Genomic DNA, 12,950 nt, shown 5'->3' on the forward strand with positions numbered 1-12,950 from the left:
GATAGGGATTGTTAGCAAAATGGGAGGTCAGCTCAAGAAACAAGACCACATCAGAATGAAATTTAACTAGGCTACCCTTGGCATGAAAGGAAGGGAGAGAAAACACCAGGCTTTCCAGATGCTGTCAGAGCTGGTCTCAATGCGCTCTCCTCTGCCTCTGCGCACGCACAGGCAGGTTCAGCATGTTGCTGGTTCGCCTCGCCTGGTCGCTCTGAGGAGAAAACCCTAGGAGTTTATTTTATTTTATTTTTAAACAAACCTTTCCACTGGGTGCCTGAAAAAAAAAAGGGAGCCCCAGAGTCCTTCAGTGGCTCTTCAAGACGGTCTCCATATTTAAATGCAACTGACTGTGTAATAAAAAGCAGGTGCAGTTATTCAAGTGCACAGTAAATTAGAACAAATGCAAAGTAAAACCCTAGGAGTTTATTTTATTTTATTTTATTAAAAACCTTTCCACTGGGTGCCTGAAAATAAAAGGGAGCCACAGAGTCCTTCAGTGGCTCTTCAAGACGGTCTCCATATTTAAATGCAACTGACTGTTTAATTAAAAGCAGGTGCAGTTATTCAAGTGCACAGTAAATTAGAACAAATGCAAAGTAAAACCCTAGGAGTTTATTTCATTTTATTTTAATTTAAAGAAACCTTTCCACTGGGTGCCTGAAAAAAAGGGAACCCCAGAGTCCTTCAGTGGCTCTTTTAACAATGTCGCCATGTTTAAATGCAACTGACTGTTTAATTAAAAGCAGGTGCACAGTATTCAAGTGCACAGTAAATTGGAACAAATGCAAAGTAAAACCCTAGGAGTTTATTTCATTTTATTTTAATTTAAAAAAGCCTTTCCACTGGGTGCCTGGAAGAAAAAGGGAGCCCCAGAGTCCTTCAGTGGCTCTTTAACAACGTCGCCATGTTTAAACGCAGCGGACATGCAACTGGCTGTTTAATTAAAAGCAGGTGCAGTTATTCAAGTGGGACCTCATTCTTAATTTTAACACGAATGGCTGTATACAGGTAATCCCTCCCCAGGTACGAACGTTTGTTTAGCCAGTGTTCACAAAAACGGACTAATTCAGAAAGGGGACTTACTGTTAGACGTGCAAACCCGCGACCAAGCACAGGCGTCTGCAGCCACGAGGCTTGGAGAGAAGAAGCCGGAAGTGGGTTTTTTTTGGTGCCTGGTCACGTGGCCGAAGCTGATTGGCTGAGTTTTGCAAGATCTCTTTTGCTTTTGCTTTGCTGGAGCTGCCTGGAAGACCTGCTGCTTGCTGGCCTTGAGGACTAGAGACCTAGAATGACTTCTGTATTTTAAAATATTATTATTTTTGTGGTTCCTGTATGGTACTGTTCTTCTGTCGTCTGCAATCCCTTTGGGCACTGCTCTGCCTCCCATTGTGCTGGTTAAGTGCAGCCCTTTGCAAGGTGGTTTGTTTGTTTGTTTGCCTCGGCCTGACATTGGTAGCCTGTGGCTGCTGCTGCCGCCTCCTCTCCCTGGCACAGACCCGGCAGAGATTCTGCTGACCCCTTCACTGCAGGGGTCTTCCAGCGTGGCCCTTGCATGACTTGTGGGCTTCAACTCCCAGAATTCCTCAGCCAGGCATGCCTGGCTGAGGAATTCTGGGAGTTGAAGTCCACAAGGCACCCAAGGGCCACGTTGGAAGATCCCCTGCCAGTAGGGAAGGAAGTCCCCCACCCCATTTTGGATGTTGCCTGGAGAGGCTTACGCTGATCAGGGGCAGTGGGGTTTTTTTTTTTAAAGGTTTTACATTTAAATTGCCTCCAGAAGTTGTGGGTGTTCCCTCCCTGGAGGCTTTTAAGAAGAGACCGGATAGGCATTTATCAGACATACAGTATACAGAACTCTCTTTGTGAGAGCAGTGGGTTAGACTAGATGATCTCAAGGTCCCTTCCATCTCAGTTACTGTTGCAAGCCGGCAATTCTGTAAACTCTACCCCCATCTCCCTCCGCATGCCTGGGTGGAGACTCTTTAAGATAGTGGCCAGCAAGTGTTGTTGTTGTTTTTAAAAGGATTTACATTTAAATTGCCTCCAGAAGTTGTGGGTGTTGAGAGGGACAATGAGAGGGAGGGAAGGAAGGATCAAGAAAAAGAACAGAGGGAAGGTGGGAGGAAATATCAGAGGATGGATGGATAGATGGAAGGAACAATGGGAGGAAGGGAAGGCACCCCCCCAGTCCCACCCCCCTCCAGCAGAGACCCACGGATCCCCCCCACAGCCCCATCCGCACACCCCACAGGCTCCCCACAACCTTAGTGATGAGCTGGTCACGTCCCCCCCCCCCATTGACTTCACTTGCCAAAAAGTTGCAAAAGGTGATCACACGACCCTGGGACAGTGACCGTCGTAAGTATGAATCAGTTGCCAAGCATCCGAATGTAAATCACAGGGCCCTGGGGATGCTACAACGGTCGTGTGAAACATGGTCGGAAGTCACTTTTTCCAGTGCCGTCGTAACTTCGAACAGTCCCTAAGCAAATCGTTGTAAGTCGAGGACTGCTTGTACTTTATCATTCCCCCCCCCCTTTTTGGGGGGGGGGTTTGGCCATCAAGTTTTTGACACCTTGCTAGGCCAGTGGTGGGATTCGGATATTGCCTTACCCTCAAAGTGGTACAATGGGTGAAAAGGTTGACAGGCCCTGCCCTGTGCTATAGATGGTCTTTGTAGTCCCCTTCAGGCTGCTATGCCCAAAATAACCACAGGAGGGCATTGTTTGCATGTCCTGTTATGTCTTTCAGGCTGCTATGCCCAAAATAACCACAGGAGGGCCTTCCTTGTTTGCATGCCCTGTTATTATGTCTCTTTTAGGCTGCTATGCCCAAAATAACCACAGGAGGGCATTGTTTACATGCCCTGTTATGCCTCTTTCAGGCTGCTATGCCCACAATAACCACAGGAGGGCACTCTTTCCATGCCCTGTGCTCTATAGATTTGCAATTCACAACCCCGTTCTGCCCTGTGATCACCACTTGCATCCTTTCCTTTCAGTGGGGGAAACTGGATTGAACAGCCGTTTGATTTGCTTAATGACCATGCCTAAAATGGTCCTAAGATCCTTTGTCTTCATAACAACAAAGTTTCCTGTTCCCATTGTAGACGTTGAGCAGAGGACCACCTGCAATCCTCCCAGGCTGAACCCCCCCAAAGAGCCGCCACAGGACGAGCAGTTTCAAATGAATCAAGGGTTTCCTGAAACATTCTTTTCAAGCAATCACAAGAGCTACACAACCACACCATGACTGAACGTGATGTAAAATGAACACGCCCTCTTTCTCCCCCACCTCCCACCCCAGCCCACCCCAGTGATCCAAGATCAGGCCTTCCCGTCTTCCCCTGTGGTGGTCCTAATTTAAAAGAAAAAAAGAAAAAATCAATGGGAGAATGGGATCTTCGGAGAATGAAGCGAACACTGTTCAGAGCCAGCACCACAAAGCAAGAAGAACCCTGTCCGGATCGGATCCTGGTTCGAGTTCGGAAAACATTTGGCTTTTAATCTACATGGACGGCTTTGAAAAAGTCCAGAACGCCACGCTGTGGATGCACGGAACGCGGGCCGAGCCGCAGAAGGAAACGCGCCGTCTTTGGGGAAGCGAAAGACGGCGCGACGGACGGATGGACGGGCGCCCCGGGCTCTGCTCGTTCAGAATTCCTCGTGGACGTTCCGCGCGTAGTCCATCAGCTTGCTGCCGGTGAAATATTCGCTGTATTTTAAGATCTCCTCCAGCTCCAGGTGGTGATTCTGGTTCTCATCTGCCACGGCAATCATCTGCTTGGCTTCGTTCAAGGCGTTGTATTCGTTCATGGGGTCCATGTACTCCTAGAAGAGGAGGCAAGTGAGTGAAGAAAGAAAGGACCCCCCGGGAACCCCCACCACCAGCAATTCAAAGCTAAAGCATCCTAGATGGGTCGAGGCTCTGACTTTGTCCACCTCTCCATCCTCAAAAAGCAGCTAATGACTCCTTGGGGAACAGCTTCCACCGTCAAGCTGGTCTTATTTAGTTTATTATTAAATTTATATATCAGCCATCTTGCTGTCCTGAGTCAACCTTGGGGTCTAGCAGCCTAACATTCAACCAGTGTTTGCCTTTTTCTGTTTACTCAAGGGAGGTGTTCCCTCCCGTGGAACAAGAGAGGGCAGGACTGAACAGCCTTCAGGTTTTTATTTATTTTATTTCGATTCCATCTATAACTCAAGGCCAAGAAAATACCAGAATACCCCTTGCCTACTCCTGTTGGGCTGAGCAGGTGGGAGGGACTGGTTCAAAGTCCCCCAGCCAGCTTTGAGGCCCAAGGCAGGACTAGAATTTAAAGGTTTTGCCCCTTTCTAGGGGGATATGATAATTATTTTGTAATGAAATGAGGGAAATTGGGGTTACTCGAAGTCTAAATATTATGGTTACTAAAGACTAAATCTCAATACGGTAATTGGAATCAAGTAAAACTCAAAAACAGGACTTGGATAGGTGTAACTAAAATGTTATTGATAAATGTATCCATCGATTGAGCTTTATTTAGAAAATGTATTAATTTGTATATGATATTAAATTACGGGGAACAGAGAGGGAATTTTAAGGTTGTAACCTGACATCTGTTATTGGACTATTGATTACCCTATCACCACGTTGCTTCCTAATTACCTGGATGTAAAAACTGAAAAATTTAATTAAAGTTGTTTAAAAATAAAATAAAATTCCCCCTTTCTAGTCTGGTGCCTTAACATGACCAAATTGATTCTACGAAAACCCTGATATATACACTCTCTCTCTCTCTCTCTCTCTCTGTCTCTCTCTCTGTCTCTCTCTCTGTCTCTCTCTCTGTGTCTCTGTCTCTGTCTCTGTCTCTCTCTCTCTCTCTCTCTCTCTCTCTCTCTCTCTCTCTCTCTCTGTGTGTGTGTGTGTGTGTGTGACTCCATTTTTTAAGTCTGGTGCCCAGAAATGAGTGCCCAACGTTCCTGAGTGAGCCCAAGTAAGCAGTGACGGTTCCCCCCCCCCCAAGCAACATCCAGTTTCTGGGTTTGCTCAAGGCCTACAGCCTAACCAGGGTGTCCTCAACCCTGACAATTTTTAAGATGCGTGGATTTCAAATCCCAGAATTCCTCCATGCTGGCTGGGGAATTCTGGGAGTTGAAGTCCACACATCTTAAAAGAGTTGCCAACCTTGAAATTACTGTTTTAATCCATGTTCATGAACCTGGGACAGGTCCAATATCTCAGCCAATTCCCCAGCAGGCAGAGAATCCTGGGAAATAAGGCTCCCACACCTGAAAGGCCTTTGGTTTGCAGAAAGCTGAGTTATTCCACTCAATTATATACATATACCTCCTATGAGGAAGTGCCAGGGTCTCTCGCCCACTCCTTTTGCTAACTGGAAGTTAACAAAAAGCTGACAGCAAACCAACTTCGCAGAAAAAGTGCTGTGCCCACATATCTGTTTACTCACCTGCCCTGAGACAGCTGAGCGTGGGAGAGGGGGGGGCGAATTAAAAAATGAGTGTAGCCTGGTTGTTTTTCTTTCCTTCCTTTCTTCAAATTTGGACTGTTTCCAGAGAATTGCCAGCTTGATCTAGCAGGCATCAGCTTGTTTCTGGAATGGCCAGCTTGACAGTCACGACAGTAACCACAGGGGAGGGATGGGTGGGGGGGGGGGGAGAGGGGGAGAAATACATGTCATTTTGTGGGGAAATGAAGAGATCAGCCGCGACTCGGTTACCTCCAGCTCTTCCATGGTAACGATGCCGTCACGGTTGGCGTCAATGACTTCTTCGAACTCTTTCTTCCGGTCTTTCACCCAGTCGTCGTCCACATCCTGGGCTTGTTGGTTTTCCACCGTGCCAACCGGCAAGGAAATGAACTCGGAAAGGGTCAGCTTCCTATCGCCGTTCTGATCTGCAGTGAGACAGGACGGTGTGAAAAAGATCAACCGATCAAACAAGCTGCACTGGTGCGAGATTGAAATCTTCTCGGTTTGGTTTTGTCTCCGCCAGGCACGTCTTGTTAGCCCAGCTGCATCGGCTTGGTGTTAACAAGACTTACCGTCCTCCACGGGGCTAAAAAAGTGACTTAAAGCTGATATTATCTTGTCAGCTTAAAGAGATTGATTAATTGATGGATTAGATAGGTATAGGATAGATTGATATTTTACTTTAAAATAGGGGAGATTAGTGGAAGAAGAAATAAATAAGATTTTGATAAAATTAAGAAAGTAGAACATACTTGGAAGGGGATATCTGAACTGAAAATGTCTTTATTTAAAGTTAATTGGATTACGGTATTGTACATTTATAAAGCTTTAAAACAGGTTCAGGTTGAATAGGTTTAAGCTAGAATTGGATGTTTTAAATACACTATGCTATTTGAGGGGAAAAGAGAGGGAATATTTGATGTATTGATTGTACTATTTATATATGTTTTGTTCTAGGATGTTTGATTACCCCAGCACCACGGTGTGTCCTGAATACTTTGTTTTAAGAAATTAAAAAACCAATAAAATTTGTTTTAAAAAAAAAAGTGACTTAAAGGTCCTTGCAGTTATGACCATTACGGCACCCTCAAGGTCACGTGATCAAAATATGGGCACTTGGAGGGGGGGGGTGTTTGCAGAGTCCCCTTGTGACCTTCCCAGCCGGATTCCAAAAGGCACAAAGGTTTGAAAAATCAGATGTGGCGACTCATTTAACGACTGCCTTAGGTTCCTGATCCCAACTGGGGTCATAATTCAACATGTAGTCTGGGGTCCTGAGGTGGGAAACAACATCCAAGTCAGTAAGAGCTTTGATTCTGTCCCTTTTGCAGGGCTCTGCCAATCAATCAGTCAATCAGATTAGAGCTGGAAGGGATCTTGGAGGTCTTCCATTCCAACCCCCTGATCAAGCAGGAGACCCTACAGCTTTCCAGACAGGTGGCTGTCCCGTCTCTTCTTAAAAGCCTCCAGTGATGGAACCCCCACAACTTCTGGAGGGAGACCCTTCCCCTGGTTAATTGTCCTCCCTGTCAGGAAGTGATCGGCCCCTGTGGGCTCCCCCTGCTCCCCCATGTCTGATTCTGCCCCAGAAATGAGAGAGCGTGACGCATGTAAAAAGAGGGCTGGTGCTAATGGGAAGAAAGCTTCTACCCTCCCCATAAGTGGACATTTCACCACCACTCACGGAAGTTTAGAAGGACCCCCCCCACTTTGCTCTGATCAGAACTGTCAATGTGGGATGAAAAAAAACCCAACTTTATATGCCATCAAAATCCCAGCAATTCAGAGTTGGGCTGAGAAGCATCAGGCCGGCTCATTCATACAGCCCTTTGGTGGGAACACCCGAAAGCAGTTATTTTTTCAAACTAGGCAACTTTAAGACGGTGGACTTCAACTACCAGAATTCCCCAGCCAGCATTCTCCTCCTCCTCCTCCTCCTCCTCCTCCTCCTCCTCCTCCTCCTCCTCATCATCACAATTCCAGCCTGTGTGACATCTTAAGGAACCCAGCCACTGTGCCAATTGTATCTACCAGGATAATCGGAGTTAGAAGAACGATTCTGAAGAACGTACCCAAATCCCGGACAATTTCCTTGACCATAAACTTCAGCATCCCTCTGCTGTGCTCTGGATGAAGGAAAGACAAAAACTCTTCCTCGTTCAGCAACAGGTCAGCCGGAGGGTTATCCGCTTGGTACCAGCGGTCCTTCAAGTTGTCGAGGACTTCCTGGGCTGTGGGGTAGAGAAGATTCAGAAAAGGTTTTCCAAAACAGGGAGAGTTCTGAAGTCCAGGTTTTAAAGGGCACAAATGCCTTTTACCCATCCTGGTTAAAACCGACGACGAGCGAACTCGGTTGGAGATTTCGACCAATTAAGACAGGGGTCTTCAAACTTGGCCCTTGGATGACTTGTGGACTTCAACTCCCAGAATTCCTCGCTGGCTGAAGAATTCTGGGAGTTGAAGTCCACAAGTCATCCAAGGGCCAAGTTTGAAGACCCCTGAATTAAGACACGACTTGTTTGTTTTTTTTTCCTCCACAGATGATGACTAAAAGAGATTTCAGAATTTGTGGGCCAGAAGTTCTGGAAACGAGCTCTGCTGACACAGAACCAATTTGGTTCTGTTCAACCCAGTTTGTTGGGCTGGGAAAGCCAGGAAGAGCAGTGGAAAAGACGCTCGAATCCCTGAGAAGTGAGGAGGGCTTGAGCACAAACCACAACCCTGCAGGGTTGTTAAAGTGGAGAATGAGGCACTTTTCTGCAGAACTCTTTATAACCAGAGTTTTCCATTCAATAAAAGTATGTCAATCCTGGCTCCAGGCTTAATGGAGAGGCCAGGCAAACATTTCAAGGCCCAAAGAGGCGTTGAGAGGTTTAATTTAATTCAATTTATGCCCTGCTTCACTCAAGCCATGGCTGATGCTAATCCTAGGTCAGATTCCAAATCATGGCTTGAAGTTCCAAATGATAAAACTCCAGCACAGAGTTACCTTGCCTGTTGTCGAGAGTCTTAGCCCTTGCCAAACACACCACTAACCGGTTGTGTTACTCTAGCACTCACAGAAAGACACAGAAAGCTTCCTTTATCCTAGTTAGGTGACCTCAATTAAACTAATCCCCCTCAGAGGTTAAAATATGGCAGCAGTGAGTTGCTACGGTGAAGGAGGGGAGGGGTGGGTGTGACCCTGTGCAAGCAAGAATTAGGAAACCTTCCTTGGGAAGCCAGGAGAAAATTGGGATTTTTAATCTCACGGGGAAGAACCGGAGCTTTCAACCCTGTTCGGGAACGCAGACCACTCACTCTCCTCGTCAATCTTCAGCTCTTCGTTGTTCTTGATCTTTTCCGCCACCTCCTTCTCATTCATGCCTTTGCTGGCCAGGAACTTGATTTTATATTCATCCCAGGACACGTGACCTGATAAAGCAGAGGAGAAGCCTCAGCCATTTTCAGCCAGCCCACTAGGAAGGCAGCCCCTGCCGCGGGGCTGCCCGCCGTCCGACTGCGCTAAGGCGGCCCCTTTGCCCTCCCTCTTACCATCGCCGTCGGGGTCCACGGCCCGGAAATGCATCTTGTTTTCTTCCACAGCCTCTTGGAAGTGCTCCTCGGTCTTCTCCATGATCCAGCGCTGCATCTCCTTGGCGCTGATTTTTTTGTCGCGGTTGATGTCGACCCTGCGCGGTTCGGTGAAAAAGAAAGGAGCCCCGGTTAGCGGGTCGCCAACCCCCAGTGTCCCTCCAGAAAGAAAAAGAGAGAAGAAATTCTCTCTTTGCTCAGCCAAGGCGCAACCAGCCTACAAGTTCAGGTGATAAAAGGACAGAGAGCAACGAATGAAGGCCACGGTAGAGTCTGAAGCATGCCCAGGCAGTTCCAATTCCCTCAAACAGTCACTTGAAAAACCTGGTTGGTCCCTTCCAGATGGGCTGGAATTACAGCTGAAAGGTCCCGGCCAGCCATCTCTTGGCCCCACTGATAAGACAACCCTACAAGCTGCTACCCCCAAATATCTGGAAGGCTGGGATGCTCAAGATGGGACTACTGACTCAGCCTCACCTGACAAGACAGGTAGCCAGTTACAAGGGAAATATGCCATCTACAAAATATGGCTTCCCCCAAATATTTTTTGGGGAACACGGAGAATCGAAAATAGGTGGGCCTAACGACAGCAGCATCCTGGCTCACCTCACCTTTTCAGAGAAGCTGGGAGAGGAACCACAGAGGTCATCAAGTCCAACTTCCTTGAATGCAAATTAAAGAGTTTGTGTAGCTCCTGTTTTTAATATACATAGACTCCTTTTAGGGACAAGCCAGGTCAGCATTTAATAGGCTCCTCGGATTATTATTTGGTTCTGCCTCCCCCTCTGGTGGGAAATTCAATTCCTTCTCCTTATCTTGCTCTTATAAAGCTGGTGAGCCTGCCCTAGAGAAACTGGGGCTCCCTAAACGCCGGGGCAGGGGAAGATGGGCTACGCTGAAGAGGTTTTCTTCTCTCTCTCTTTTTTTTTTTTTTGGCAAAGAAGTGCTCTTGATAAGAGCAATCTAAGACAAACCCAAGGATCTGCCAAAACTGCTTATTAACATTTCTGGCAGTTTACACAGCCAATTATAGAAACAGAGGGAAACAAATTGGTCTTTTTATTCAGCAAAGGGCAGCAACTGCTATTCGGGAAAATAAATTGGAAAGCTTATTATTGAGACCACAAAGTTGGAAGGTACTTTCCTCTCCCCCCCCCCCTCCACAGGATCAGGCTCATTAAGGAAAACTTTCTAACCCTCAGTACAATGGCTGCTTGTTCGTTTTTTTAGTTTTAATAAAAAAAAAACCCTTCATTTCCCAAGTGCCTGAATATTCCTGGGGCTGCTCTCGGGAAGAATGTTTACTCCCTGCTTGCACTCAGTTGCAACACCAGCGTGGCAATAACCCAGTGGCTTGTGACCTGCCTTCCTCCCAACCAATGAGAAGCAAGGAAGCAGGGGAGGGACTTGGCCCACGTCATTAGTGCCCAGCCCTTGTCTCAACCCAGAGATTGGCTTTTCCGTTTTATTACCACCGCTTGCTACGATGCGCTTAGCAATAATAAATATTTTTCTTTGCAGGCAAGAGGTCTGCATGGCCCCTACCCATCCCACATCACATTACAAAAAAAAAAAAAGAGGTTGAGACTCTGGAAAGAGTGCAAAGAAGAAGAAAGATGATTAGAGGCCTGGAGAGAAAAACAGAGGAAGAACGGTCGCAGGAATTAGGTAGGGCCAGTCTGGAGAAAAGAAGGACTAGGGATGACCTGATAGCAGTATTTGAGGGGCTGCCACAAAGAGGAGAGGGTCAGCTTATTTTCCAAAGCACCAGAAGGAAAGACAAGAAATAATAGATGCAAACTAATCAAGGAGAGAAGCAACCTGGAATTAAGTGAGAACAATCAACCAGTGGAACAGCTTTGCCGTCAGAAGTTGTGGGTGCTCCATCACTGGAGGTTTTTAAGAAAAGACTGGACAGCCACCTGTCTGAAATGGTTATAGGGTCTCCTGCTTGAGCAGGGGGCTAGACTAGAAGACCTCCAAGGTCCCTTCCAGCTCTATGCTGATTGAAGCCTTGCAATAATTTAATGTCAAGCACAAGGGCAGTGGAAGGAATAAATAGGAGCATATTCACTTAAGCCACGGGAATCAAGGCAGATTTCCTTCCTTTAATTCCCTTTAAAGAATAACTCGGAGTACTTTCTAAGATTCTGAGAACAACCACAGCTCCAAATTATGGGAGGGAAGCCATAACAAGTATTCCTTTCTTCCTTCTAGTTTAGAACAGCAGCCACTTTCAAGTTAAAACAGGCCATGCTCACTTTGAGAAAATCACCACCAGCTTTTTCCGGTTTCTCCGGGGTTCCGAGTCTTCCTCAAATTCCTCCATCTCTTTGCCCAGGAAAACCTCCTGGTGAAAGTCCTTGTTGAGATGCCCGTCCAGCTCCATCTTGACCCCGTTCAAGTGGTCCGGAGGGAGGATCTCGTTTTCGTCTTTGTTGTCGGCGGTTTTCTCCTTGAGGATGGAGCTGTTGGCCGGCCGAGCATACACATCCATGAGCAAAAAGACGAAGAGGAGGGATAAATAGATGGAGCCCAAGCTGCAGATGAAGATCCGTTTGGAAACCATGGCTTCCCGTTCTTCAGACCGTCAGCAGGAGGAAGTATCAGGATGGTGTCTGGGTAACCTGGGAGGCGGCGAAGGAGCAAATGATTAGCATTGTTCCCATTCTGAAAAATAGAGGCTCGTTAACCAAGTTGGGTGTCTTGATTTACTTTGCAATTTCTCCTGCTTGTGCAGGGGGATGGACTAGAAGACCTCCAAGGTCCCTTCCCAGCTCCATTCTATTCTTATTCCTATTCCTATTCTTTCCCTTCTTCTAGGCAGGCAAACCCCTTCATTTTACATTGCTCTTTTTTTTTAAAAAAAAACTTGTTTGCTAAAATCTCACTTTTAAATTATAATAATTTTTTTTTTAATTTTGGGGTCGCAGACCAAAATGCAAGTGCAACACAAGAAAACACAAGAAAAATATAATCACAAACAATTAAACACCAGAAGTCACTCTTAAATTAACTTTCTCAGCACCAAAGCTTGACCAGTTGTTTTTTTAAAAACCTCCCTCTACCTAATTAACTTCTCCTATCTAAGAAAGACAACTTGCTGGCTAAAAAGGACTTTCCAGCATAAAAAAAAACCCCCTCTATATTCAGACAGCTTTTTAAGAAAGATCCTTCCTCTTTTTTTTTTTTTTTAAAGAATAAAAGCTGCTCCTTATTCTGCCCCAGGCGAAAATCACTCTGGGTGTCCTCAGAGGAACTCTGCGCGCGGAATTCATTCCAGAGAGAGAGTTTATCCCACAAAAATAAAAAAAAGAAACCTCCAGGCGGACAAGGCAATAGAGGTAGCCCTCGACTTTTACAACCGTTCATTTAGTGACCGCTCCAAATTACAACGGAACTGAAAAAAAAGCGACTTGGGACCTTTCCCCCCAAGTTATGACCGTTGCAGCAGGGTCTCCTGCCTGAGCAGGGGGTTGGACTAGATGACCTCCAAGGTCCCTTCCAACTTTATCATCATCATCATCATCATCATCATCATCATCATCATCATCATCATCATTATTATCCCCGGTGCTCACGCAATTTACATTGGGGCGCTTGCTTGACACCTGGTTTGTATTTATGACAGTTGTGGTGTCTTTTTTTGGGGGGGGGGCTGTGGATGTCGCGGGGTTTTAAAATAATTTTAAATTAATTTGGCCAAATGTTAATATTGTCTTTTAATTATGTTTTTAATTGTAGCATTTTGTATTTTTGTAGTTGTTTTATCTGGCTGTTAGCCGCCCTGAGTCCGCAAGGAGAAGGGCGGGATATAAATATAATAAACATAAACATAAACAACAAACAAACGTGATCCCCTTTTGCGACCTTCTGACAAGCCAAGTCAAAGGGGGGGGGGGGG

At 46.2% G+C, this 12,950-nt stretch overlaps 1 protein-coding gene across 1 annotated transcript; it reads right to left on the minus strand.

Annotated features, from left to right (window-relative positions):
- Positions 1-3,402: 3,402 nt before the first annotated feature.
- SDF4 (stromal cell derived factor 4) lies at positions 3,403-11,692 on the minus strand. Its single transcript, XM_015827726.1, has 6 exons — positions 11,308-11,692; positions 9,008-9,144; positions 8,774-8,887; positions 7,546-7,704; positions 5,723-5,898; positions 3,403-3,830 (listed from the first exon to the last, which is right to left on the minus strand). Exons 1-6 carry the CDS (start codon positions 11,613-11,615, stop codon positions 3,654-3,656), a joined length of 1,071 nt encoding a protein of 356 aa, XP_015683212.1. The 5' UTR covers positions 11,616-11,692; the 3' UTR covers positions 3,403-3,653.
- Between the last annotated feature and the right edge of the window lie 1,258 nt (positions 11,693-12,950).

This window comes from Protobothrops mucrosquamatus, unplaced genomic scaffold (assembly GCF_001527695.2).
Source record: "Protobothrops mucrosquamatus isolate PMUCROS unplaced genomic scaffold, P.Mucros_1.0 scaffold3904, whole genome shotgun sequence".
Lineage (NCBI taxonomy): Eukaryota > Metazoa > Chordata > Lepidosauria > Squamata > Viperidae > Protobothrops > Protobothrops mucrosquamatus.